At 38.8% G+C, this 23829-nt stretch overlaps 2 protein-coding genes across 2 annotated transcripts; both read left to right on the forward strand.

The window, feature by feature from the left end:
• The first annotated feature begins 2115 nt into the window (after positions 1–2115).
• selenoo2 (selenoprotein O2) lies at positions 2116–12297 on the forward strand. The gene is made up of 9 exons (XM_034673003.1): positions 2116–2576; positions 3858–4061; positions 4545–4722; positions 4823–4953; positions 5597–5874; positions 5998–6160; positions 6487–6672; positions 7720–7876; positions 10548–12297. Exons 1-9 carry the CDS (start codon positions 2143–2145, stop codon positions 10692–10694), a joined length of 1878 nt encoding a protein of 625 aa, XP_034528894.1. The 5' UTR covers positions 2116–2142; the 3' UTR covers positions 10695–12297.
• Positions 12298–15706: 3409 nt separating this feature from the next.
• On the forward strand, positions 15707–23151 carry LOC117805237 (fibrinogen-like protein 1). The gene is made up of 7 exons (XM_034673903.1): positions 15707–15925; positions 16173–16247; positions 16414–16432; positions 16547–16650; positions 17410–17527; positions 19546–19728; positions 22315–23151. Exons 2-7 carry the CDS (start codon positions 16179–16181, stop codon positions 22593–22595), a joined length of 774 nt encoding a protein of 257 aa, XP_034529794.1. The 5' UTR covers positions 15707–15925; positions 16173–16178; the 3' UTR covers positions 22596–23151.
• The last annotated feature ends 678 nt before the right edge of the window (positions 23152–23829 follow it).

Consider the following 23829-nt stretch of genomic DNA (forward strand, 5'->3'; position numbering starts at 1 on the left):
AATTACACATAGTGAAGGTCTCTCTGTCAAATTATTACATGAGTTAAAGTACCGAAGTACTTGCTTTTATTAATACTTAAGTATTCAAAGTATTGTTTTTTAAATATCTCAAAACTGTATATGTTCACAATACATAAGTGCATCAAGAATACATAGAGGTATATTTGGTAACATTACTTTGATTTAGAAACCATTACTTGAAATCTCTAAAAACTATATCATGGAACAAAAACAGAAACAAAGTTACTCCAAGCACAGACAGCTTAGTTTGAAATGTTCATCTGGAATGAAACAAACGTTCTGTAGCTCAACACTCTTTCTCAGGTTGGACAGTGAATGTTTGTGTTTTTGGGCAGAGTGGGAAACAGGGAGAACATTTCAAACGATACGTATCATTCTCCATTTCGAAAACCTGAAACACGGGCTGAAGATATGACCATGGGGGCTCAGGTGGAGAATTGTAGTCATCATTACCACCTCTAAATGAACTGCCTGATCTGAGTGAAATCTGCTCTGTGTTTGCTCCACGTTCAACCGTGGAGACACACAATATACAGGTACAACTAAACCACAGAGACAAACAGAACTACACAAACACATTTTACTGTCTTAGGATCAGATTTCAGAAAAGAGAAGGAAATTTGTGAGCTGACTCCAAAGCAAAAGTAGTGAGTACCTAGTGCATTGATAGAAATGTAGGGGAGTCAAAAGTACAATAATTGTCTTCTGAATGCAGTGGAGTAAAAGTAATAAGTATCACCACAAAATAATACTCAGGTAAAGTACAGATACTCAAAAAAATGACTTAAGTACATTTACTCTGTTACTGTCCACCACTGTACATACATACATACATACATACATACATACATACATACATACATACATACATACATACATACATACATACATACATACATACATACATACATACATACATACATATACCTCATCATCTTATCGTTTGATGTTTTATTTCCCTGTTTTTTCCTTCCTTCTCTTTCATATCTCTTACTGTTCTACACTCATAAAGAAAAGTTGAATAGTTTCAGACCTCTCATTTTGATTAATAATATTTATACTATAATCTCAGTCATGAAATAACTGTCTCCTCTCTTCCATTCCTGCAGCCTTGTATCATTTATCTAACAAATGTATGAACATATAATATATCTCTCCTGTTCTTCAAGTATTGAATTGTTCCTGCCAAATACTCGCTTTTTTTTTCTTTGTATTTGCTCCTGGTTTACTAACCTGCCTATGTATTGATACAAGAAACTAAATTTGATGGTTTGCAAATCATAACCCTATGTTTGATTCAAAGTAGTGATTTAGGTCTCCTTTGTCATATTTTTTGTTTAATTAAATGTTTTTGATGGGTGACAAGTCAGGACTACATGCAGGCCAGTTTAGTACCCCAGTCCTCTACAGCAGGGGTTCCCAAACTTTTAATCCCGCGACCCCCAAAATATAGATGCCAAGGACTCGTGACCCCCACTGTCCCTCAAAGTGATTTAATGTGGCTTCATTTAGCTGGTCTACAGAAAATGTACCTACCTATATGAGCATGTGTCTGTTTCCTGTTCTGTTATGAATTAACCTACTGCTACTGATGCTTTAGATAATTAACTGTTCACTAACCCGAAACTAAGGAGTCATCTGGCAAAAAGAAAGACAAAAAACTCATTACACTTTCTATTTTCAAGGTTTTATTTCAAGTTTAGCAACTATTTTTGTTGATATTTTTTATTATAATGGGTGAAATGTACTATTTTTTAGATAATTCAAAAAAATTAACATTCTGGAAGACATTCTCACGAACCCCCATTTGTGTTTCACGACCCCCCAAGGGGTCCCGACCTACACTTTGGGAACCCTTGCTCTACAGTGTTATACAGTCTCTTCTATGACAGAGCTTTGCTGTTGTAACATGCAAAATGTGGTTTAGCATTGTCTGCAAGTAAGGTCTTCATTGAAAAAGACGTGTCAGGATGGCAGAATGTTGCTCCAAAAACATGTGGTTTGCACAGGGTTTGCATCAAAGGTACTCTTCCAAATGTGACGGGGGGGGGGGGCAGTAGTATATCCTCGCGACAACCAATAGGTTCTGAGTCCGGCCCTGGTCTAAACACTTGGGTGATCATGGAGCCGTCTCGGTGTAGTTCCTCAGCTCTGGGCCGCTTACGCTTCAACAACACCGTTCTGAAGACGCTCCCAGTGGATGACTCAGAGGAGCCCGGGTCCCGGACGGTCCCTGCCGCATGTTTCTCCCGAGTCCGTACTCTGAAGCCCCTGGTTAGTCCGACCTTTGTAGCCCTGTCCCCGGCGGCGCTGGCTCTGCTCGGCCTGAGTATTCAGGATGTGTGGAGTAATCCCCTGAGCCCGGAGTATTTGAGCGGCTCCAGGCTGCTGCCGGGCTCCGAGCCGGCAGCACACTGTTACAGCGGACACCAGTTTGGCCTGTTTGCGGGGCAGCTGGGGGATGGAGCGGTGATGTACCTGGGTGAGGTGGAGTCGGAGACGCATGGTCGATGGGAGATTCAAGTGAAAGGTGCAGGAGTCACACCTTATTCAAGGTAGCCTCATTTTGGATGTGCATAACTAACCATCTCAATGTAAGATAACTTTAACCATGATATCTGATTAGTCTGGCTATAGACCCGGGACAACTAATGTTGGATGAATTGTTTCACACAGTGAATGTTAACCACGGCAGCTGACACAGTCAGTCTTTCATGAGCCTTGCTCACCAGCGGCATGTGAGTGCATTAACACAAGGAGAGCTACTTAAGAGATTACTGCTTGGCATACATCAAATGTATCCTCTATTTCCGAACAACAGCTTGCTGAGCAGAACCCGTGAGTTTCTTCTCTGATCTAATTTCTAAAAGGAGTAGCCTATTTGAATTAAAAAAACATTTGTGTTCTGAACATGATATTTTGCAATACTCCCAGCACTGTCTGCAGTAGGCCTACATGTATCTGAGCATTACAGCTGCACACTTCATGATCTGCATTTCAACCTTTCTGCACTAATGCGCTGCTCTTCATTGTAACTTATGTGCAGATTTTTACATGTTTTGTTTGCGAAGTTTTATATGGCTTTTCATAAAAAAAAAAAATCTATTCATATTCAGAATCCAATTATTCAATTTATCTAATCCTTCTATTGACAGTGGTGAGTCTAAATAGTAGTAAATAGCTTTCTACTTATATATATTTCTATAGCCTTTCTCTGTTCATTGTGTTTGCACCAGATTCCTCACATGTAAAACTTATGGCAATAAAGCTGAAACTGATTCAGTGAGTAACACTGTTGCATGTGCCCTGAGAAATTGTTATTAATTTCACCCCCAATATGGCAGAACTGTTTTCATCACTTTAAAATAAGAGAGAAATTCTAACCCGGAAATTTATTGACTGTGAAAGTTGACCCTTTCTTGACCTTCAAAAGCAACTCAACATCAGCATAATAATTAAAAGATACTTATAGTTCACTTGAGATTTCATCCACATACCTTTGTTCTATAGTGGATACAGTTGGTGTGGTTGACAGACTTTAAGTTCAAAGAAAAGTTGTAACGACCAAATGTTCTGGAAGAATTAAGGCCAGTCATATAAGAACACAAGGACTGATAGAAAAGTTTTCTTATATAGTGCAGGGTATGATCAACTTCATTTACTAGAAAACAAGGATTTTTCAAAACCAAAAGGACTTCTTTGACATTCCAGAAATGACTAATTCTCAAAATGAAAAAGAAAACTCTCCTTTAGGCTTTACCTAAATACACCTCTGTAATTTAGTCAGATTGAATATCAGTGAAAAATGTGCAGCTAACAAATGGAAATTTCCCCAGAGATGGTGACGGCAGGAAGGTGCTTCGCTCCAGCATCAGGGAGTTCCTGTGCAGCGAGGCCATGGCTGCTCTGGGGATATCCAGCACCCGTGCAGCCTCCCTGGTGACCTCTGACCTCTACATCACCAGAGATCCACTGAACAATGGTAGGCGAGTTTCTGAGCGCTGCTCAGTCGTACTGCGTCTCGCCCCGTCCTTCATCAGGTAGGAAATGTTCACGATCTGCTCTCTTATTTTTTATTGAGCACCTTCCGATATCAAGTCCCCATCTGATACTTGGTGCCACCAAATTTGTAGTGTTGAACGCAGCTTTACTCCTGCTGCCTCATGAAACAATTGTTCTATATATTGCAAGTGGCTGTTGGACTGTTTTTCGCTTCCTAGTTGAAAATATTTCCACACTGCTGATATTGTAGCCATGAGAGTCCTAATGCTAAGTTACACATGCATTTATGTTCTGCTGCAAAATGTGCTCTGTTTATGACAGCTGACGTAAATGATTGGGGTGGGATGATTAGCAGAAATTGCCGAACCCCCATCAGTTAAAAAACCCAGATCAGCTTAGATTGCATAGATTGAATAGTTGAGATTGGGACCAGGACATCCCTAGGCTTCTACAACAACACCAAAATGATCTCTGTTGAGAAAAAACAAAAGTTTGTTATGTCTCTTGTGTCTCTGAACTAGATTTGGATCTTTTGAGATCTTTCAAGGCCGAGATGATTTTTCAGGCCTGCAGGGTCCCAGTGCAGGGCGGCATGACATCCGCGCTCAGCTGCTGGATTATGTGATCGAAAATTTTTATCCCTGCATCCAGCGGACTCACACAAACAGAAAGGACAGAAATACGTTGTTTTTCAAAGAGGTGAGAGCTGAGGAGTTTTTTGCCTGTCACCAAGTGTAACTTATGTCCCATTTATGGTAATTTGATTGGTAAAGTGTTAATAACTTGACTATATCTGCAGATCATGATGCGAACGGCAAAGCTAGTGGCCCAGTGGCAAAGCGTTGGTTTCTGCCATGGTGTCCTCAACACAGACAACATGAGCATCCTGGGTCTTACACTGGATTACGGTCCCTTTGGTTTCATGGACAGGTAGGCTGCTAAAAGTGAAGGCTTGTTTTGTGTATCCAAAGTGACTTCTTTGTTGCTGCATTTACCTATTTGATTAAATACAATTAAATGAACAGATTTTGTTTTTTTAATATGAATACAAAGTTAGAAAATACAATTTTAAAGGCACTGTGAAGAGTTTTGAAGTGGATGAGAAACAGACTGAAACTGGTATTGGTACCTCTTCATGACCTTCAAAAGCAAACAAGACCATCAGCAACAACACTGATGCCAGCTCTGTTGACATTTTTAATGCCTGAAACTGCTCTGAGGGGGTAGGTGTCAGACCGGATAATTCACATCTCACTTTAGAAACAGCATTTATTTGACTGTTTTCATGGAAAATAATCACATTGCGTGATGAATTTGACTGTTTTTGTTGAAAACACTACTTTTGCATGTACAGTACAGGACAAGAGATAAGAGGCATCACTTTGTCCACAAGGGGGCGCCAAAATCGATACAAATCAAAAGTTCCTCACAGCAGCTTTAGGTTGTGCCTCAGTAAGATGGTTCTGAAATCAAGATTTCAATTTATTTTGACATGCAGGGAGAAGTCAAGAGTTTATTGAGAATCCAGATGTGTCCCTGTTTTTTTTCTAAATCCCTCCCACCTGTTTGCCAGGTTTGATCCTGATTTCGTTTGCAACGCCTCGGACAAAAGAGGTCGTTACTCATACCAAGCCCAGCCGTCAGCATGCCACTGGAACCTGGCTCGCCTGGCAGAGGCTTTGGGCTCTGAGCTGAATACCGCTGAAGCAAAGGCCACCCTGGATGAATTCATGCCCACATACAAAGCCTTCTACCTGGGTATCATGAGGAAAAAGCTGGGACTTGTGAGGAAAGAAGAGGAAGCTGACAGCGAGCTCATATCAGACCTTCTGGGACTCATGCACAACACTGGTACAAAGACTGATGGTCAATTTGTTTTACATGACAGAATTTGAATAATGCAACTTTTTCTCTGTATGCTCAAAGTCACCAACACAGATATATATATATATTTTTAACTTGCTTTCTTTCTAGGTGCAGATTTCACAAACACTTTCCGCCTGTTGAGCCGTGTCCCCTGGCCTGAAGAGAGCGACAGTGGGCAGGCCGCTGTGGGGCCAGTCGTGGACCTCTTCTTAGAGCAGTGTGCTTCTATTGAGGAGCTAAAGGTGGCTAATAAGCCAACAATGGAGAACGGGTGAGGGGGTGTATGGTGGTTTGATATGTGCTTGGTTATTGAGCAGCAAGGAGAACATAGAGTCTGAGGCTGTCCCACCATATACTGTACTCCCAATGATGTGTTGTTAATCTTAGCTTAGCAGAGTAATGACTTCAAATGATAACTTTTCTCTGTTTGCCTTTATATGCTAGCATTTTGAGGAAAAATCTTATCAAGACAATATGTAAGTTACATTTCTTTTTAGCATTTGTAAGAATTTATGTTGACACAGTAATAGGCCTACACTAGAGCTAGATTTGCGGTCCTATCTGTGACTCAATTCAGTTTTTTTCATCCATCTGTAGTGAATTGGCGATGATTCTGTCAATGGCACAAACAAACCCTGTCATGTTTGGGATAGTAGCGGACAGTCCAGGTGTGTCCGAGCAACTTATCAGGATGGGACGGCTTAAGGAGCTTCTCAGCACGGATCAAGACGAGCTGAAGGACAAGCAGCGAGATGACTGGATTCGCTGGATTAGCCGATACAGGTAAGAAAAACTAAGTTGCTCAAATCCAAATGGTGTTTTAGTTGCTTTGAGCCAGTTGTTGAAAAACTAACAAACTGAAGTGTTTTCAGGCCAGCGTTGCCACCATAGTCTGTATTTAAAAATGGACAGCGTTGCTCCACCTTTTCTCGTTGTACGGTTCTGAAGCCAAAAAACCAAAAAGGGCGCAGCCATTGTGCAGCCAGAGTCTGCGAAGCCACAGAAATTCTGTGTTGCCACGGTAACAAGCTCCGCCCTACAGCGTAGCATCACAAGATCCTATGGAGTTTCCCTCTATGGCAGCTGTCAATCAAAGCAAACCCGGAAGTAAAACCCCGTTTTCTAACCTCTGATAACTAACAAAAACGAAAGTTTTCAGAAAAAAGAGGCCTTGAACACAAAACAGTCAAATACTAACTACATATCACCACAGCAGACGGATGTGAAAAACATTTGTATAACGTGTATTCATTTTTTAAAGTTTGACTGCAGCCCCATTCAAATGAATGGGGGAGACAGAGTTTTTGACCTATACTGCAGCCAGCCACCAGGGGGAAGACGCTTTGCTGGAAGCTTCACTTCCAGCCGAGCGAGATGCACCCCTGCTTGCCACTCCCTTCATTTTTTTGAGCAGCGCCCAAACCTTAAACCACTCAACTATTAAAAGTACCTGACACTTCCATTAAGTATTTCACTGTCATTTTTTTATAGACAGAGAAAATTGATGTAAACATGTAAATCTGCAGACATCTGAGCAGTTTCTGAAGCCAAGAAATGTGCCAAAAGCTAATATTTTTTGGGGGAAGTAACTACTTGTGGCTGACGTGTAGTACCATTGAGGCCCACTTCTGGTTTCACTGATATGAAGCTTAAAGCTAGGGTTGGTAGTCACAGAAAACTAGCATGAATTTGAACAGTCTCAAGAATGTTATTCCAGAGCATTTACAGTCATTATTTAGCATGTTCATATGCATAGCATTTTGATAAATCTGGAAAAATCAACAGATATTTACTTGCTTACAAATACTTTCTCTTGTGTTGACACACCAGGAGGCGTTTATCCAGGGAGTGTGACGGCACAGGGGACTTGTGTCTCATCAAAAAGGAGAGGATCAGTGTGATGAACAGCACCAACCCCCGTGTCGTCCTGCGGAACTACATTGCCCAGAATGCAATTCTGGCTGCAGAAAAAGAAGACTTCTCTGAGGTCAGGAGACTTAGAAAGAGTCCTGTTCTTCTCTCTTGCTCTGGAATCTCAATTAGGACAGTTAGATCCATGACAGCTGGCCTCCAAGGCAAACTGGTGTTCACTGCATTATTGTTTGTTTGTTGTCATCTGTTTTGACTCGATTAAAGCTGGGGTTGGTAATCAGATTTAGATACACTTTTTGTTATACTTGTTAAAATGATCTTTTTGTCCTGATGGCAATCAATACATAATGTGTTCTTAAAAAAGAGCGAAGAAAAGCTGCTATCTACAGCCAGAGTAAACCTGGGAAAACACCACCCAATCAGCCTTTTTTGGGTCCCAAAATTTGAAACCATTCAAATCCCGTCTTGCCGTTCTGCCCGCCTCCTGCAGAGCGTACATTCCCCGACGTGTACTCTGAGTCCCCGTCTCCTGCCTCTGCTTCCCCTGACTCTATTTACTGGCCCTCTCGCTCGACCTCAGGCCTGTCCCCTCTGACCCGATGAGGTGCTTTGCTCAGGACTGTAGTCCGGATCAGAGTCTAAAAAGCTCTAACCACGGGGGCTCTGACAAGCAGAAGAATTAATGACATTTAGTAAGTCCTACAGAAAATGTAGATGTATTGTAGCATCCGTCCGGACGCTGTAGTGATGACGAGCCGATTCGTGAACATGTTGAGCTTTAATAACCGGTCACATTCGGCCGTGATCACGACAACCAACAAAACAACAATCAATGTTTGAATGAATGAAGAACTTCTCTTGTCTCTCCTCTCTCCAGCTCACACACTCTACACCTGTCCTGATGCCTTCACTGACCGTCAACACTGTAGGAATTAAGAACATCTACACTGAACACGTTTAACAAACAGTAGAGCTGTTACAGTATTATATGTGTTATAACTTTTCTCCTGATATCGTGTCACTGGTACAACTGGATAATGTTAGAATGACAGTTGTTAGAACTAACAATAGCCATATTTATTTGTGTTTTTAACTTTCACTATGATAATGTTTTGGTGAGGACTGGTTTTGAATCAGTCACCATCATATGGTCGCAAGTCAGCGGCGCTCTGCATGTCAGCGGGGAGGGCGTCGTTTTGGAGGAGCTCCGAGGGAGGAGGGGAGGGGTTAGACGGAGTCCTGAGGAAATGCTACATTCAAATTCATGCTAGTTTTCCGAGACTGCCAACCCCAGCTTTAAGGTTAAGAGTTATGCATAATCAGTCATTATATTGACTGACAGGTTGACTTTTGTAGTAAGGAGACTGAAGGCATACCTCAACTCCACCTGTTTGACATGTTTGTATTACCAACTTAAAGCTTCATAACACCTCTTAAGGGTGACGCCACTGAGAGTACGTTTATGTTTCGGAAAATCTTTTGCAAAATTAAGTAAAAGAATAATTAATATAATATATAGTAATTATTATATTGAAATAAAATAACTGACAGCCAACAGGCAAACACAACTGAACAAAAAGTCCCAATATCTCATTTATTTTGTTTCAATTGAAGAACTTGAAATGTTAGTGCTCACACTTTATCCATACATTTGACTCAGGATTTTTTATTATATACAGTTGCAAAATAAAGTATGTGAACCCTTTGGAATTACCTGGATTTCTGCTTAATTGGTCATAAAATGTGTTCTGATCTTCATCTAAGTTACAACAATAGACAAACACAGTCTGCTTAAAGTAATACCACAAAAAATATGAAATGTTTTCATGTTTTTATTGACCACACCATGTAAACTTTCACAGTGCAGGGTGGGAAAAGTATGTGGACCCCTAGGCTAATGACTTCTCTAAGAGTCATTAGCCTAGGGTCGCAACAATTTGTGTGGAGAAAAAAAGCACAGCACACCAACATCAAAAACCCCATCCCAACTGTGAGGTATGGTGGAGGGGGCTTCATGGTTTGGGGCTGCTTTGCTGCTTTGCTGCTTTGCTGCTCAACAGAAGATGGGTGATGGAACAGAACAATGACCGAAAGCACAGAAGTAAACCAACATCAGAATTTCTTCAACAGATGAAAATACACCTTCTGGAGTGGCTCTGTCAGAGTCTTGACCTCAACCCGATTGAGATGCTGTGGCATGACCTCAAGAGAGCGATTCACACCAGACATCCCAAGAACATTGCTGAACTGAAAAGTTTTGTAAAGAGTAATGATCCAAAATTCCTCCTGAGTGTTGTGCACGTCTGATCTACTGATCTACATCTAAAGGAAACGTTGAGGTTTGTGCTGCCAAAAGAGGGTGAACTCGTTATTAAACCTAAGGGATCACATACTTTTTCTGCACTGTGAATGTTTACATGGTGTGGTCAATAAAAACATGAAAACATTTCATATTTTTTGTGGTATTACTTTAAGCAGACTGTGTTTGTCTATTGTTGGGACTTAGATGAAGATCAGAACACATTTTATGACCAGTTTATGCAGAAATCCAGGTAATTCCAAAGGGTTCACATACTCTTTCTTGCAACTATAAACAGTATCCATTCAATATACAGTTTTTTTATCATGAAAATTAAGAAGGAAATTTGTTGTTGACTGAATCCTATTCTGCCACTAGGTGGTGACAATGAACACTCAATAAAACTAGAAAAGAGTTATTCTTTACATTTTGTTGAATTTAAATTCTGCTTTTGCTAAGCCGGTTATCTTTCTGTCTTGCTGTGCAGGTCAACAGGATCCTCAAAGTTCTGCAGAAACCGTATTCTGAATCTGACGCTCTGACACAGACTTTGGATGTCAATAAACCGGCTACCCACTATGACATGAAACCACCTGCCTGGGCCAAAACAATTTGTATCACCTGATCCACATAGAGCCTCCAAAACAGGTGGATGGAGAAGGTTTGTTCCCTCTGATGGACTGCCTGGGTCCAAAGTTTCAGAGAAAACTAGATCAGACTTTCTCACCTGCATCCTCTGGGGAGGTTTTCGCATATGTCAGTGTGTTTCAGAGTTCATCAGTAATCTCTGTTAGTGTGATCATAATGCTTTTATTACAGTGTTTAAAATGTGTGAGGGAGACATAATCTGATATAATGGACATCCCTACAAGTAGTTGATGATTTATGCTGATGACCGATGACGACTCAGATGACTAGTCACACAAAGACCTGTCTGAGTCTGAAACACCAGGAACTCACTGACGCGTGTTACTCACAGATAATTAGATCATATCAGATCAACAGTAATACAACAAATTTAATTCACTAAAAAATACATTTAATCAAATTTTAAACTGGTTTCTAAGGCCTGATGTTACTACAGTACATAGAATGGTTGTGCATTTTGTTCAAAGAAAACAAAAATAGAAAATGACTTACATTTCTTTTCTTGCTCTTGGAAATGCATTCATTTGCTTGCCATGAGGGTTTCTCACTTCTTTGCAGCAGTTAGAATTAAACAAATATCATAGATTTTCCCCACAAACATGTCTTAGAGGTTGAATTTATCAAGAATAGAATTTAAAAATGTTTTAAAAAGTGGGGTTTTTTTTAGAATTATTTGTCATTTTGAGGTTAATCTTTCAATTTTGGGGGCTTTAAATGTCATCATTTAATCTCTTTATCCTATAAGACACTTAACAATAGTATCATAATTTGTGTATGAAATCTTATGCATGATTTATGGGCAAACATTTAATTTTGTAATCAATAAAATGTAATTTAGAAAGAAATCCTGAGGTCCTGTTAAAGCTCCTGTGAGGAACTTTCTGACTTTGGCTGACCACACACTAGAAGACTTTTAGATCCTAAGAGACCACACACATGAGGGAAGTTCTGAGAGATTTTTAACACACTATCCTCTGAACACACACAATTTCATAACACAGCTAGAACACAATGATAACATTTGTGTTACAGACAGCTGTAACGTGAGCTCTCAGAAAGTTGCGTGACCAAACGTGACTACAGAAGATAAACAAACATGGAGGGAGATCAACATCGTCAGCTGTCCTGGCATGTGTCCTGTTTACAGTAATAAACAAGAATAAGAACATGAGTGAATAATTCCAGAAGCTGGTTTTCTGTTGTGATATTCCACTTGACTCAGAGTGCATTTGTGTTTACACTCACTGCCATGTTTGTGAGCTGTAAAAGTACACATCTGGTTGGTGATGCTTCCCAGTATGCTCCTTTTTATTGGTTATGTAGGCTTTTTGTCAGATTGGAGGCAGTCCAACCTGCAATCATAAATATCAACATGTTTGATGTTTGCAGTCAGGTCGGGGAGGCTCCGATGCTTGAGGATCAGTAAAAGAGTCTTATTGACGGCACACACTTGGGGATTATTTCAACCAATGATTGGTTATGACAAGCCCCAGGTTAGGGCATTGGGGATGTTAAATTGTCTCGTCTGTGGCCAGCCTTAGTTGACTTTAGCACCTCTATGAACAAATAAAAGTACCTCTTTGACGATCTCTTGTGTTGTACATGTGTGAGTCTGTGTTTTTAACAGGTATTAAAAATTACAGCAGAGAAATGATCAATCTTTTAGCTAATGGTCTAGTTTGCTTAGTACAGAGGCATCATGGTTTATTTCAGTTGGTTTCATAACCAGTTAAAAACTCTTCATGGGAGTTTTAATATATATGTGGAGCCAATATGGAGTCAGGTGATGTTTGAGTCCCAAAGAGCGAGCTACCTGAGGTTGACGTAAAGCAGTGACAATATTTAGATAGTGAGCATTGACTTGAACAGAAAAGTCTTTTTAAAGTTGGACTCTTTAAGTTGGCTGCATGGTGGTGCAGTGGGTAGTGCTGTTGCCTCACAGTGAGAAGGCTCCTGATTTGAGTCCCCAGTTGACCAGCTGCCTTTCTTTTTTTTTTTAAACTTTATTTTAGTTGTTTTGTAACAAATATTTTACAAACAATATTAAAAATATAAGACAGACAGGGCCATCATGAGTGAGGTAAAATGCTTGACATGATATCACATAATGAGGGACAGAGAGGAGAAAAACAAACAAACAAACAAACAAATAGTTGGTTGGCAAGCTGTGTCCAATAATTTCTTTAGAATCCTTAAGGTCCTGTTGGTTCAAGAGTGTCCACAGGAGGCATAAACAAGGCCCTTTCCACAGCAGATCATATGAGCATACAGACATCATCACACGTTCATATAAGTTGTCCAGTTCTTCCAATATTTTTCACCTTTATTCGTTGCATGTCTTAGAGAGAATGTCAGTTGTTCCCATACAATACATTTCTTGGATAATTTCTTTCCAGTCAGTGATTTTTTGGGGGTTCTTTGTTCAGCCATTTCCTGGTTATGGCTTTTTTACTACCAGCTAATAGTATCTGTAATAAATACCTGTCCTGTCTTTTTAGCCCAGTTGGTATATTTCCCAAGTATATAACGCTGAAGTTACAATCAAGCTCTGAGGTAATCATTGATCTGATCGCGTTCACTACATCTACCCAGTAAGACGTGATTTTAGGACATTCCCAAAATATGTGAAAATGACCAGCTGATAAACAACCACACATCCTCCAGCACTGAGCATGCTTAGGTTTGTTACTTTGTGACTATTTACTCTTTGAAGTTAAAAAAAACCTCAAAGTGTTCTTCCAGGTAAATTATCTCCAAAGATCTGAGCTCGAGGTTGAGGACTGCGTCTTACATATGTTTAACAATTTCTGTTCAGATAACTTTATGTTTGCGTCTTTCTCTCATCTTGATTTGACGTACATTGTGGAAAGACCCCTCTCACATTGTAACAGACCAGGTGCCTTTCTATGTGGAGTTTGTATGTTCTCCACTTGCTTGCGCAGGTTCTCTCCGGGTACAAAAAATGCTCACCAGGTTAGTTGGTCACTCTAAATTACCCGTAGGTGTGAGTGTGTGCGTGAATAGTTGTCTGTCTCTCTGTGTTAGCCCTGTGATTGTTTGGCGACCTGTCCAGGGTGTACCCTGCCTTCCACCCGCAGTCAGCTGGCTCCAGCCCCCCGTGACTCCAAACGGGATAAGCGGTCAAGATAATGGATGGATGGATAGATGGATGGACTCTTTAAGTTGCTAATGCTACCCTGCCCTAAGTGCACAGTTTAGCTTCCCTGTAGAGAATGTGGTCTGTTTCTTCAAACAGAGGCGATGCTGACTGTTAGCCACTGTGTGAAGTCAATTATATCGACAAAGTACCTTATACTACCCCCCTTCATGTAAACCTGGTCCGTCCCTTCAGTATTAAACTCCCACTGGGTTGTTTGTTGCACCTCTATTGCATGCTATCTTTCAAAGTGTGTCCCATCTGCTACTTAGTACAATTCAAACAGCTAACAGTAATAATGGATAAAAATGCCTGTGTGAGGCTTCATTACAATTCATTCAGTAGTTATCAGGAATGCATGGTCTTTGATTTCTGCCAAAATACACAGATATTTGCCGACTCATTTCAGCTAATGGGGGATGATGAAACTGATACAAGCACATATTTAGTTCCACTTTGTTGCAAAGTTTATTTGTTTTTTGGTCAATGTTATATTCATTGTGTTTTTTTTTTGTTTCAGGGGTAACTAAGCAACAGATAAACATTTAAGGGTCTGAACTTATGAACAAAAGAAAAGCAAAAACTAAAAGAGAACAAGAAACATGTAAATGAATAACAAGGGATCTGATTTTTGTAAAGCTGGCACTAGAATAAAAAACACTAGATGTTCATGATTTATCTGGCCACATTGAATAACTTAACACAATTCTTTGCAATAGATTAAGCAAACAAGATAAGTTATCTATTTTTTAATCTATAAATATTACAGACAGGCAGTGGTGAGAGTGACAAAGTAAATTTACTTGAGTACTGTACTTAAGTACATTTTTTGAGTATCTGTGCTTGAGTATTATTTTTTAGGGGAACTTATGACTTTTACTACATTTGGAGGACAAATATCAAACTGTTGACTCCACTACATTTCTATCAATGCTCTAGTTACTCACTACTTTTGCTTTGAAATCAGCTGATGAATTGTGCACTTGTGTTTTCTTTGTCTCAGTGTTGAAGCCGTACCTCGGTTGAGCGTAGATCAAATCAAACATTATTCAGATCAGTGCGTTCATTTAGTCGTAGTGATGATGGCTATGACTGAGAAGGATGATGATTCTCTACCTGAGCACCACGGCCATATTTTAAACCAACGTTTGAGGTTTTGAAATAAAGAATGATTGTTTGTATTGTTGTAAATCTCTGATCTGTTTACCACACAAACGTCATCACAGCCTACAAAACATCAGCATCTAACCTGAGAAAGCATGTGGAGGTCTGGAGCTAACACTGCTCTGACTCCAGATGAATAGTGTAAACTTGTCTGTGCTTGTAGTAACTTAGTTTATATTTCATGGTAGACTTTTTAGATATGAAATCATGTTTACTAGATAAACAGAACGGAGCAGAATGTTCACCCATGCATTCTTGACTGCACTCATGCTTTGTGAAAATACGTTTAGAGATATTTTAAAAAGTACTTTGAATACTTCAGCATCTTTTAAAAGCAAGTACTCCAAGACTTTAACTCAAGTAATAATTTGGAGGGACAACTTTCACTTGTATTGGAGTAATGTTTGACCAGGAGGATCTATACTTTGACTTAAAAAATGAAGACGTGTACTTTGTCCTCCCATGCAAACAGGCAGTTTCACAGCCATAAAGAAGCAGTGATTGACAACGTGTAAGTATTGACTCTGATTCAGACTTCAATCAGGTGTTTCTTGTGTGAGTCAGCCCACACTGTTGTTCCCTTTGAGGAGGTGTGGTTAGGTCATCGAATCACACACCTGTAAACACATACTTGTGTAGGAGTGTTAAAGTGTCTGCTGTGAAAGCTTTGAGGCATACTTTGTCAAAAAAAAAGAAAGCAAAAATAAGTTAGTGACTTCAGAGCCAAGGAAGTGAACTGACTGGATCTGTTGTTCAGACTCTGCTCACGCAGTCTGCAGGACAGGAAGTGACGGCATGTTTGTTTACCAAGAAGGTGTGGTGGTTTAGTTTGCACGAAAAGGTGAACCTTCTGTGTGGGAATCTGAGTTTGGATACAAGATTCATCTAACACACAGGTAAGTAGGAGTTACTAGATATTGACGGTGGTGTTTTACCTTTTAGTCTTAGGCTGAAATGTACAGTTTGTATCATTTGTTGGGCTCTCAGTTTGAAAAAATAGAGCTGTAAAGTGTAGTCTGCTTTCAACAGTCTTTGTGCCATGCCTTTTTGTGTTTGTTAAACATGACACATCTTTAGAAATGTTTTAGAAGATATTAAAGATATTTACTGAGACCAACGTTTGCTGTTAATCTCTGAAAACAGGTCAAAATGAAGATTCACTCCGGGTATTGCTGGCTCATTTTAGCATTTCTGTTGACCGGCACAGTAAAGGCAAAGGTAAACAGAACCCTAATTTCTACTCTACATCTAATATCAAGTTCCTTCCCCTCAATTTCCTTTATCATACAGTACATCACTAAACAAAGTCTTATGTCTGTGTTTTGAGCTGCATTTTAACAATAGAGCAAGATTCATTCCAGTTTCTTTTGTTTTGCCATAACAGAATGGTGTTTCCTACAAAGGTATGATGCATTTTATTACAGAACACCTTCAAGTTCTTTTGAAAAATAAATTACAGACATTAAAAGGTAAACGTATGTAGATCAAATGTTTGTTGTCCTCTTGTTTCTCTCTAGCCAAGCATGGTGCAACAGACTGCACGCGGATTAAGGCTCTCTCACCGAAAGCAACCAGTGGGGTTTATGTAATCCAACCAATCAAAAGCAGGAGACCATTTAAGGTATTATGAGGGACTACAAACCTGACATGTAATGCACAAAGCAATTCTTGATGTAACTTATTGTAAGTATTATATTCAAGCGTAATATGTAGTTCTTACTGCTCAGCTCTATACCTGCTGTTTGTCATATCTTACAGGTGCTTTCTTTTGATTATACAATATTTTCTGACATTAATATCTGTGTATATTTGTGCTCTACATATATATTTCATATGTCAGTGTGTTAAGTTCCTTGTGGACCCCCGTCATTAGCAGCCATTTCTGCCTCTGTGCATTTTTACAGCTGGAACAACTTAGTGAATTCATGTTTTCTACTGTTCTTGATCTTGGTATCAACAATTAGCTTCATTTATACTGCCACTTTAAGGCATCATGTTTATGCCCCTGTGCTGTAAATGTCTCAAAGGCATAATGGTCGTCATCCCGACACTGAGCTGCTCAGAGGTAGTAACAGGGCACTGAGATAAGCAGAGGGGGCCCGGGTGCAGATACACACACACACACACACACCAATTAATAACACTTACCTCATCTGTCTCCACAATTAACAACTTTCACCAAAGTATCATACAGTTGCTATACTCTTGTGCATTCCCGTGCTGCTCTTTTAACAGTTAAACCTGTCACTTACAAATCTTTGCTGTGGGAAATGCAGACAGGCTGGTGAACCCAGAATTCCCTTAAGCTGTGAGGATCATGTCTCAGTCTGAACTTGAAGTGTAAAAGCATGGTCATTGTTTTTCCTGACTTGCCGCTCAGGTGTTCTGTGAGATGCGGTCTGATGGAGGCTGGACGGTGTTTCAGAGGCGCAGTGGAGGAGCAGTGTCCTTCTACAAGGATTGGGCAGCGTATAGTAAAGGTTTCGGAAACCTGAGACGTAAGTTCTTGTTTACCACTGTGTGTCTCGTGATTTGTAATTATACTGAGACTTTGAAACAGGTTGTTGGGGGGTGATAAGTGTAAGCCTAATTTACACTTGTGTGGTGACATGTCCCGAGAGGTACACATCACTGGTTGCTGGCCAGTGACGTGTATAAAGTGGGATAAAGTCTGTCATGTGATAACTGTAATAAGCCTTACTAAGTACAGTGAAAAATGCATTACCAAACAAATCTTAGTCCACTGTGGCATGACATTACCCTCAAGCAAAAAAACATTTTTGTTATCAGACCATTCCTATAACTTATTTTTATTGACTGTACATAGAATGAATAACGTCACTAATAAGAATAAGATCACCACCAAATTGTATGGTTGAACTATGAACAGGGTCCCCCAAGCTTCCACAAAGTTGGTTGAAATAAGCCATAGAGGGTTGTTAAAATTATTGGTTACTCTTAAAGCACTGAAAAGCCCGGCTGAAAACTAGGGGGGAAAAGCCGTTTTCAGTCCAGGCCCCACAGCTGTGGAATGAACTGCCGTAGGAAATTTGGTTGGCGGACTTAGTGCTCTCTTTTAAGTCATTGCTCAAAACGTACTTTAATCGGAGAGCATTTCCTGAATTTATTTGATCAAGGTGTCTTGCACAGGGTCCCGCTTTTATTTTGTTTTTACTTTGTTTTTATGATTTCATGTTCTTTTAATGGTTATGACATTTACCCTTATTTTATGGCCTTTTAAAATGCTCTATATTTTGCACATGTCCTTTGAGGCATTGTAAAGCACTTTGTAACATAGCTTTTGAAAAGTGCTCTATAAATAAAGATTATTATGATTATGATTATGATTATGCTTATGATGATGATGATGATTATTATTATTATTATTATTATTATTATTATTATTATTATTATTATTATTATTATTATTACTATTATTATTATTATTATTAAAATATAAACAAACTTTGAGATTATGTACATAATATAGCCTGTGAGGATGATATGCACATTTTCTGCCACACATACACTACCAGTATGTTTTTCCTGAGTTTGGTCCCTAGGTTTCATAATCTCTATTTACAGATTCCACATGAAAACACAGAACCTGTAGCCTACTCGGGGTGTAGAGTTTTAGTATGGGAAGTGTTCTGGTTCCCGTTTGTATTAATTTGGTTGTTCTGACAACAGGTAGTCAGTTCCTCTACTTGATACATATAAAAGAGATTAAAATATGTTAATTTAGATGTACACTTCCAGTCAAAAGTTTGGAAACACATTATCATTCAAGGGTTTGTATTTATTTTAATTATTGTAAACACTGTAGATTAATACCAAAGACATCAAAACTATGAAAGAACATATATGGAATTATTGAATGAACAAAAAAGTGTTAAACAAAGCAGAATATGTTTTATATTTTAGATTCTGTAAAGTAGCCCCCTTTTTCCTTCATGACAGCTTTGCACACTCTTGGTATTCTCTCAGTCTGCTTCATGAAGTGGTCTCCTGGAATGGTTTCTAATTAACATGAGCCTTGTCAAGAGTTCATTTGTAGAATGACTTGCCTTCTTAATGTGTTTGAGACCATCAGTTGTGTTGTTCAGAGGTAGGGTTAGTACACAATAGATAGCCCTCTTTGACTACTGTTGTAATCCAGATCATGGTAAAACCAGATTATTTCATAGTTTTGATGTCTTCAGTATTAATCTACAATGTTGAGTATAATTAAAATAAATACAAACCATTGAACGAGAAGGTGTGTCCAAACTTTTTATTGGTAGTGTATATCTTTATAAAATTGTGTTTCTGCTGATTCTTCCCGGAGAAAAACATTGTGCATCAAACAGTCACGTTGACATTTGCAAACTTTTACTGCAAGATATTTGTTTTAATCCCCGACTGCAACAAAACTATTATTGTGACAGGATCTTTGCCTTGGGTTTGTGAAAGCCTGACATGACATTGATGGCTTTGAAGGATAAACCCTGCCCTGTTGCTCTGATCAATCCCTCAGAGGACCACTGGTTGGGCCTGAGAAAGGTTTACCTTCTGACCAGGACAAAAAACAAGATGGTCCTAAGAGTCGACCTGTGGGACCACGAGAATGGAACTGCTCATGCTGAATACCAAAACTTTCACATTGGCAATGAGAGGAGAAATTACCAACTGCATATTGGGAGATACAGTGGAAATGCAGGTAATTATTTTCTATTTACTATTTTTTATCTATAGACCCTGGATTTGACTTTTATTTATACCAGTTGAAGAAGTCTTTTTTTTCTTATATTTTCCTTTTGCTTCTCCTGCCATGTGCTTCAGTTTAAGATTAAGCCTTGATACTTGTGCCCAATCCCAATGTCCAGCCTAGAGCCTAAGCACCAAACCCTCACAAACTGTAATCAAGTGTACAGTGCTCCAATGATAAATAAGAAACAGATCCTGACCTCTAGCATAATTTTTTGGGGGATAATTTTTTTTTAAATTCACATTTAACCTTATACACATGACACCAAAACAAATAAACAAATAAACAAATAAACAATAAAACACAGGGGACAATTAAATTAACAGTAACACAAAAAAACGAACAAACAAAAACAAGATCCACAAACAGAACAGAGAGAAAAAAATGACTTATACAGACAATAACTCACTCCTCACACTGACAAGCTCGACCTCTATAATTTCACATTTTTTCTTCTTTAAATAAATGTTAGCTGTTAAAAAATAATAAAACAAATAGATCGAAATAACAGAAAAGCTTTGATCACAAATCAAATTTTGCGCTACTCTCACTAAACTTAGGAACTAAGTGTGTGTAATACTTTACCCCATATGTTCCAAAATGAAATGTTTTGTTATTTTCAAAGGCTGATGATTTTTCTAACTTTAAATAATATCACAGTTCATTACTCCAGTGTCTAAGTGAGGGAGGACAAGTAGCTTTCCAGGGTTTTAAAATAACTTCCTTAAATACAATAGAGGAAAAAAGAATAACCCAGCTTTGTGGATATCTGACTCTTACATGTGAGACATCTTGAAAGATGCAAATATAAATATTGAAATTAATTTCCACTCCCAAAACCTCAGACAACCAACGCTGTATTTCAACCAAACCTTCTGAGCTTTACTACAGTTCCAAAATGCATGAATCAGTGAATCTGTGAATCCACATATCAGACAGTTCCCTTGTCATAGTTTTTGATTTTATCCCTTGTGCAGTAAATTCTGTACATTATTTTATATTGGATTAAACGCAAATTTTCGTTGACTGTGATATCTCTTGTTCAATTCCAACAGTCCTTCCATCTCAATTTAATATCCTTCCTCCCTAAATCTTGGTTCCATGAATGTATTCTAGTTTGCAACATAGTTTCAACAGAATATGATTTCTATTTCTGCAAAATCTTATAAACTTTACCAATTAAATGATTACACGTTTCCGATTTAAATATTGTTTCCTCTAAGTCACTCTGCTCTGTATAAGAATGTAGGTCAAACCTCTAGCATCATTTGAATGTGTCTTACTGAGTGTTTACAGTACTAACTAACAAAAGTGAGAAAGAGTTGTCTGAATCCTGCTTCATTATCATTCATGGACATAAAATGGGGTCTGGATGATTGTGCTCTTTGCGTCATCAAGATCTCAAAGAGATCTGAGTAAGACTAACAGTTAAGTCTACAGAAACATGGATTCATGGAGAGTGCATAATTTGGTGTTAGGTGTTTCATCAGAGAGCTCACTCACTCGATGATGTAACCGCGGGACAGCCCTGAACACTCACTCTTATCAGCAACATGCCACAATGTCTGTGAGTCTGTCAGTGTGGAGATGAGGATTGGGCAAACCGACACAGCTTTATAACTGACATTTAACCCTACAACACTATCGCTAAAATTAGTAACACCATCACTAACGCTAGGTTTTATTTACCCGATATGATATACCCAATAAAAGATACTTGTCATCAAAATACAGTATATCAAAATATGACAATACATGACAAATTAGAGTAGTGTTCTTTTATTTTAAACTGTGCTATGTCTAACACATTTTTTAAAAATGTATCATGGGGGACCCTAAAAAAATGCTCCAAACTTAGTGAAAAATTTGGAATTCGGGACCAAAAATTCCTTAAAAGAAAAAATGATGAAACTGGAAACTTGGTGTTCAGTCCACCCATTCCTGGGACATTTGAGACTTCCCCGGTGAAGGCACAGTCTCTTTGACACACAATCAGCTGCAGGAGAGAGAAACAAAAAATCACTATTGCTGGGTGAAAATCACCCGAACATGTGCCTGTAGGAAAAAGCGGGTTTTGGAGTAGGGAAACACCCACGCCTTCAGAGACGTCAAAGACAATGCTACTCAGGGGACCCATGACACTCAGACAAACGCAACCTAATGAAAATCATGTAAATGTGTTTGGGTGGGTGAAAATCACCCGGCGATAGTGCTCTAGGGTTAAGTTACAACATAAATGCCATTTTTGCTTGTGTAATGCTTTATTTCAACATGTTGCACAGAAACATTTAACTGTTTCATAACAAATGATAACAACAGCTTTCACCCACCCTCAAAGTTCATGCTAAATTTAATTAACATAACAAACTCGATTGAAATTCTGAGTTTAAACCTTTAAAGCTTCTTTTCTTTTTCAAAGAACAACATTATTTGTGTCTATGTGATCAGAGTGGCCACTGCTGAACTACAGTTATATTCAAAAGCAATACTGAGTTCCTATACCCAGTCTTCCTGAAAGTTTTCCTCTTTTGTCCAAAGGGGACGCCCTCCGAGACCAGAACAACTACGGCTTCAGCACCACAGACCGAGACAACGATGGATGCTCCCCGTGCATCTTTGGCGACATTGCTCAAATGGAGTGTTCATTCACATCAGGAGGTGGTTGGTGGTACAGCCGCTGTGGTTCCTCCTGTCTGAATGGCGACTGGCACCATGGCGGGGATCACATTGGTTGGGCGTCAGGCCTCCACTGGAATACTTGGAAAACCCGTGCGCCTTACTCCATGAAGGCTACCAGAATGATGTTCAAGTCTGTGTGAGAGGGCCCACAACTTCTTTCATAATACTTGCAGCAGCTAAAATATTGTTAGATTTATTAGACTAGCAACTGTCCAAAAATAACTATTTAATTAGCTTTAAGTTTTAGTCAAAGATTATATGGTTGGTTTCAAATACAAGTTTCTATACATTTTGTGATAAAAAATATCCTTCATAATTCTGATAATTCTTAATGACAAGAACAAAGAAAGTTAAATGTAGGTGAACATTTTGTGAACATTTGGTTCTATGACGTTGTTTCATGGGGTCATTATTTAAATACTCAAGTAAAAAATCATGTAGAATGATGTATGCTCATATTTCAATCGACAGATCTCTGTGAAATCATTCTCTAAAACTTGGTTGTTTAACCCTCCTGTTATGTTGCACATCAAATTGACCCTTTTAAAGTCTATTTTAGGCAATATATGACTCCCAAACCAGCTACAAGAGGTGTCTCTGGTTCATTTATCAACATCACTTCATAAAAAAAAAAAGTTAAAAAAAGTAAAATAAAATTGACAAAAAAATGTATGCCATGTAAAACTGTTGTATTAATATTTAGGGCTTTCCAATGTACATTAAAAATAGTATTAACATTAATTTGAATGATAAACGAGTGAGTTATCCTCATTGAACCATGATCTGTGAGAATTAAAGAACACCAATGGACTAAACCTTAATTTAAATAGTTGGTAATGGAGTTAAAAATTAGATTTAAAAAAATGTGTATTGGGATTTTTTGGGGTTCTGACACTTTTGGATAATTGAATATGCCCAGGGTCAAATTGACCCAGGAACATTATTGCTGTTCCAGAGAAATAAACAGAACAGGAGGGTTAACCTGAAGTTTGTATGAACTTGTAGAAACCATATAAATCCTATGTCTTTACTTTATTTTCATCACATTCATAGTAATTAAACTGATGCATTTGCACAACCTGAGTTGTTTTTGATTCCCCTTTAAGGTCCTATTTAATGGAATTTTTTTTAGAAGGTGACAGCATGTCCAATAGTTGGTTTTCAGTTGCAAAAAAAACCATCCAGCCTCCCAGTTTCTAAGCTCATTATCTATGCAGTGATCTCAGTGGGCAGGGATGCTATGAAGCATGTACTTAAGTGTAAACCTGTGCAGACAGATTCAGAGTGGAAAAGTCTACAGATAACTCCATTTGAAATGGTCAGGACTACAGCAAAACTATTAAATCTCAAACTGTCTTACATGCCACAAGAATA

The sequence above is a fragment of the Notolabrus celidotus genome, chromosome 21 (assembly GCF_009762535.1).
Source record: "Notolabrus celidotus isolate fNotCel1 chromosome 21, fNotCel1.pri, whole genome shotgun sequence".
Classification (NCBI taxonomy): Eukaryota; Metazoa; Chordata; class Actinopteri; order Labriformes; family Labridae; genus Notolabrus; species Notolabrus celidotus.

Coding starts and splice junctions, on each gene's coding strand:
- LOC117805237 (XM_034673903.1), top strand. CDS start 16,179: ATGAAGATTCACTCCGGGTATTGCTGGCTCATTTTAGCATTTCTGTTG. Junction 17,528..19,545: donor AGGTTTCGGAAACCTGAGAC/GTAAGTTCTTGT, acceptor TCAATCCCTCAG/AGGACCACTGGTTGGGCCTG. Junction 19,729..22,314: donor GAGATACAGTGGAAATGCAG/GTAATTATTTTC, acceptor TTTTGTCCAAAG/GGGACGCCCTCCGAGACCAG.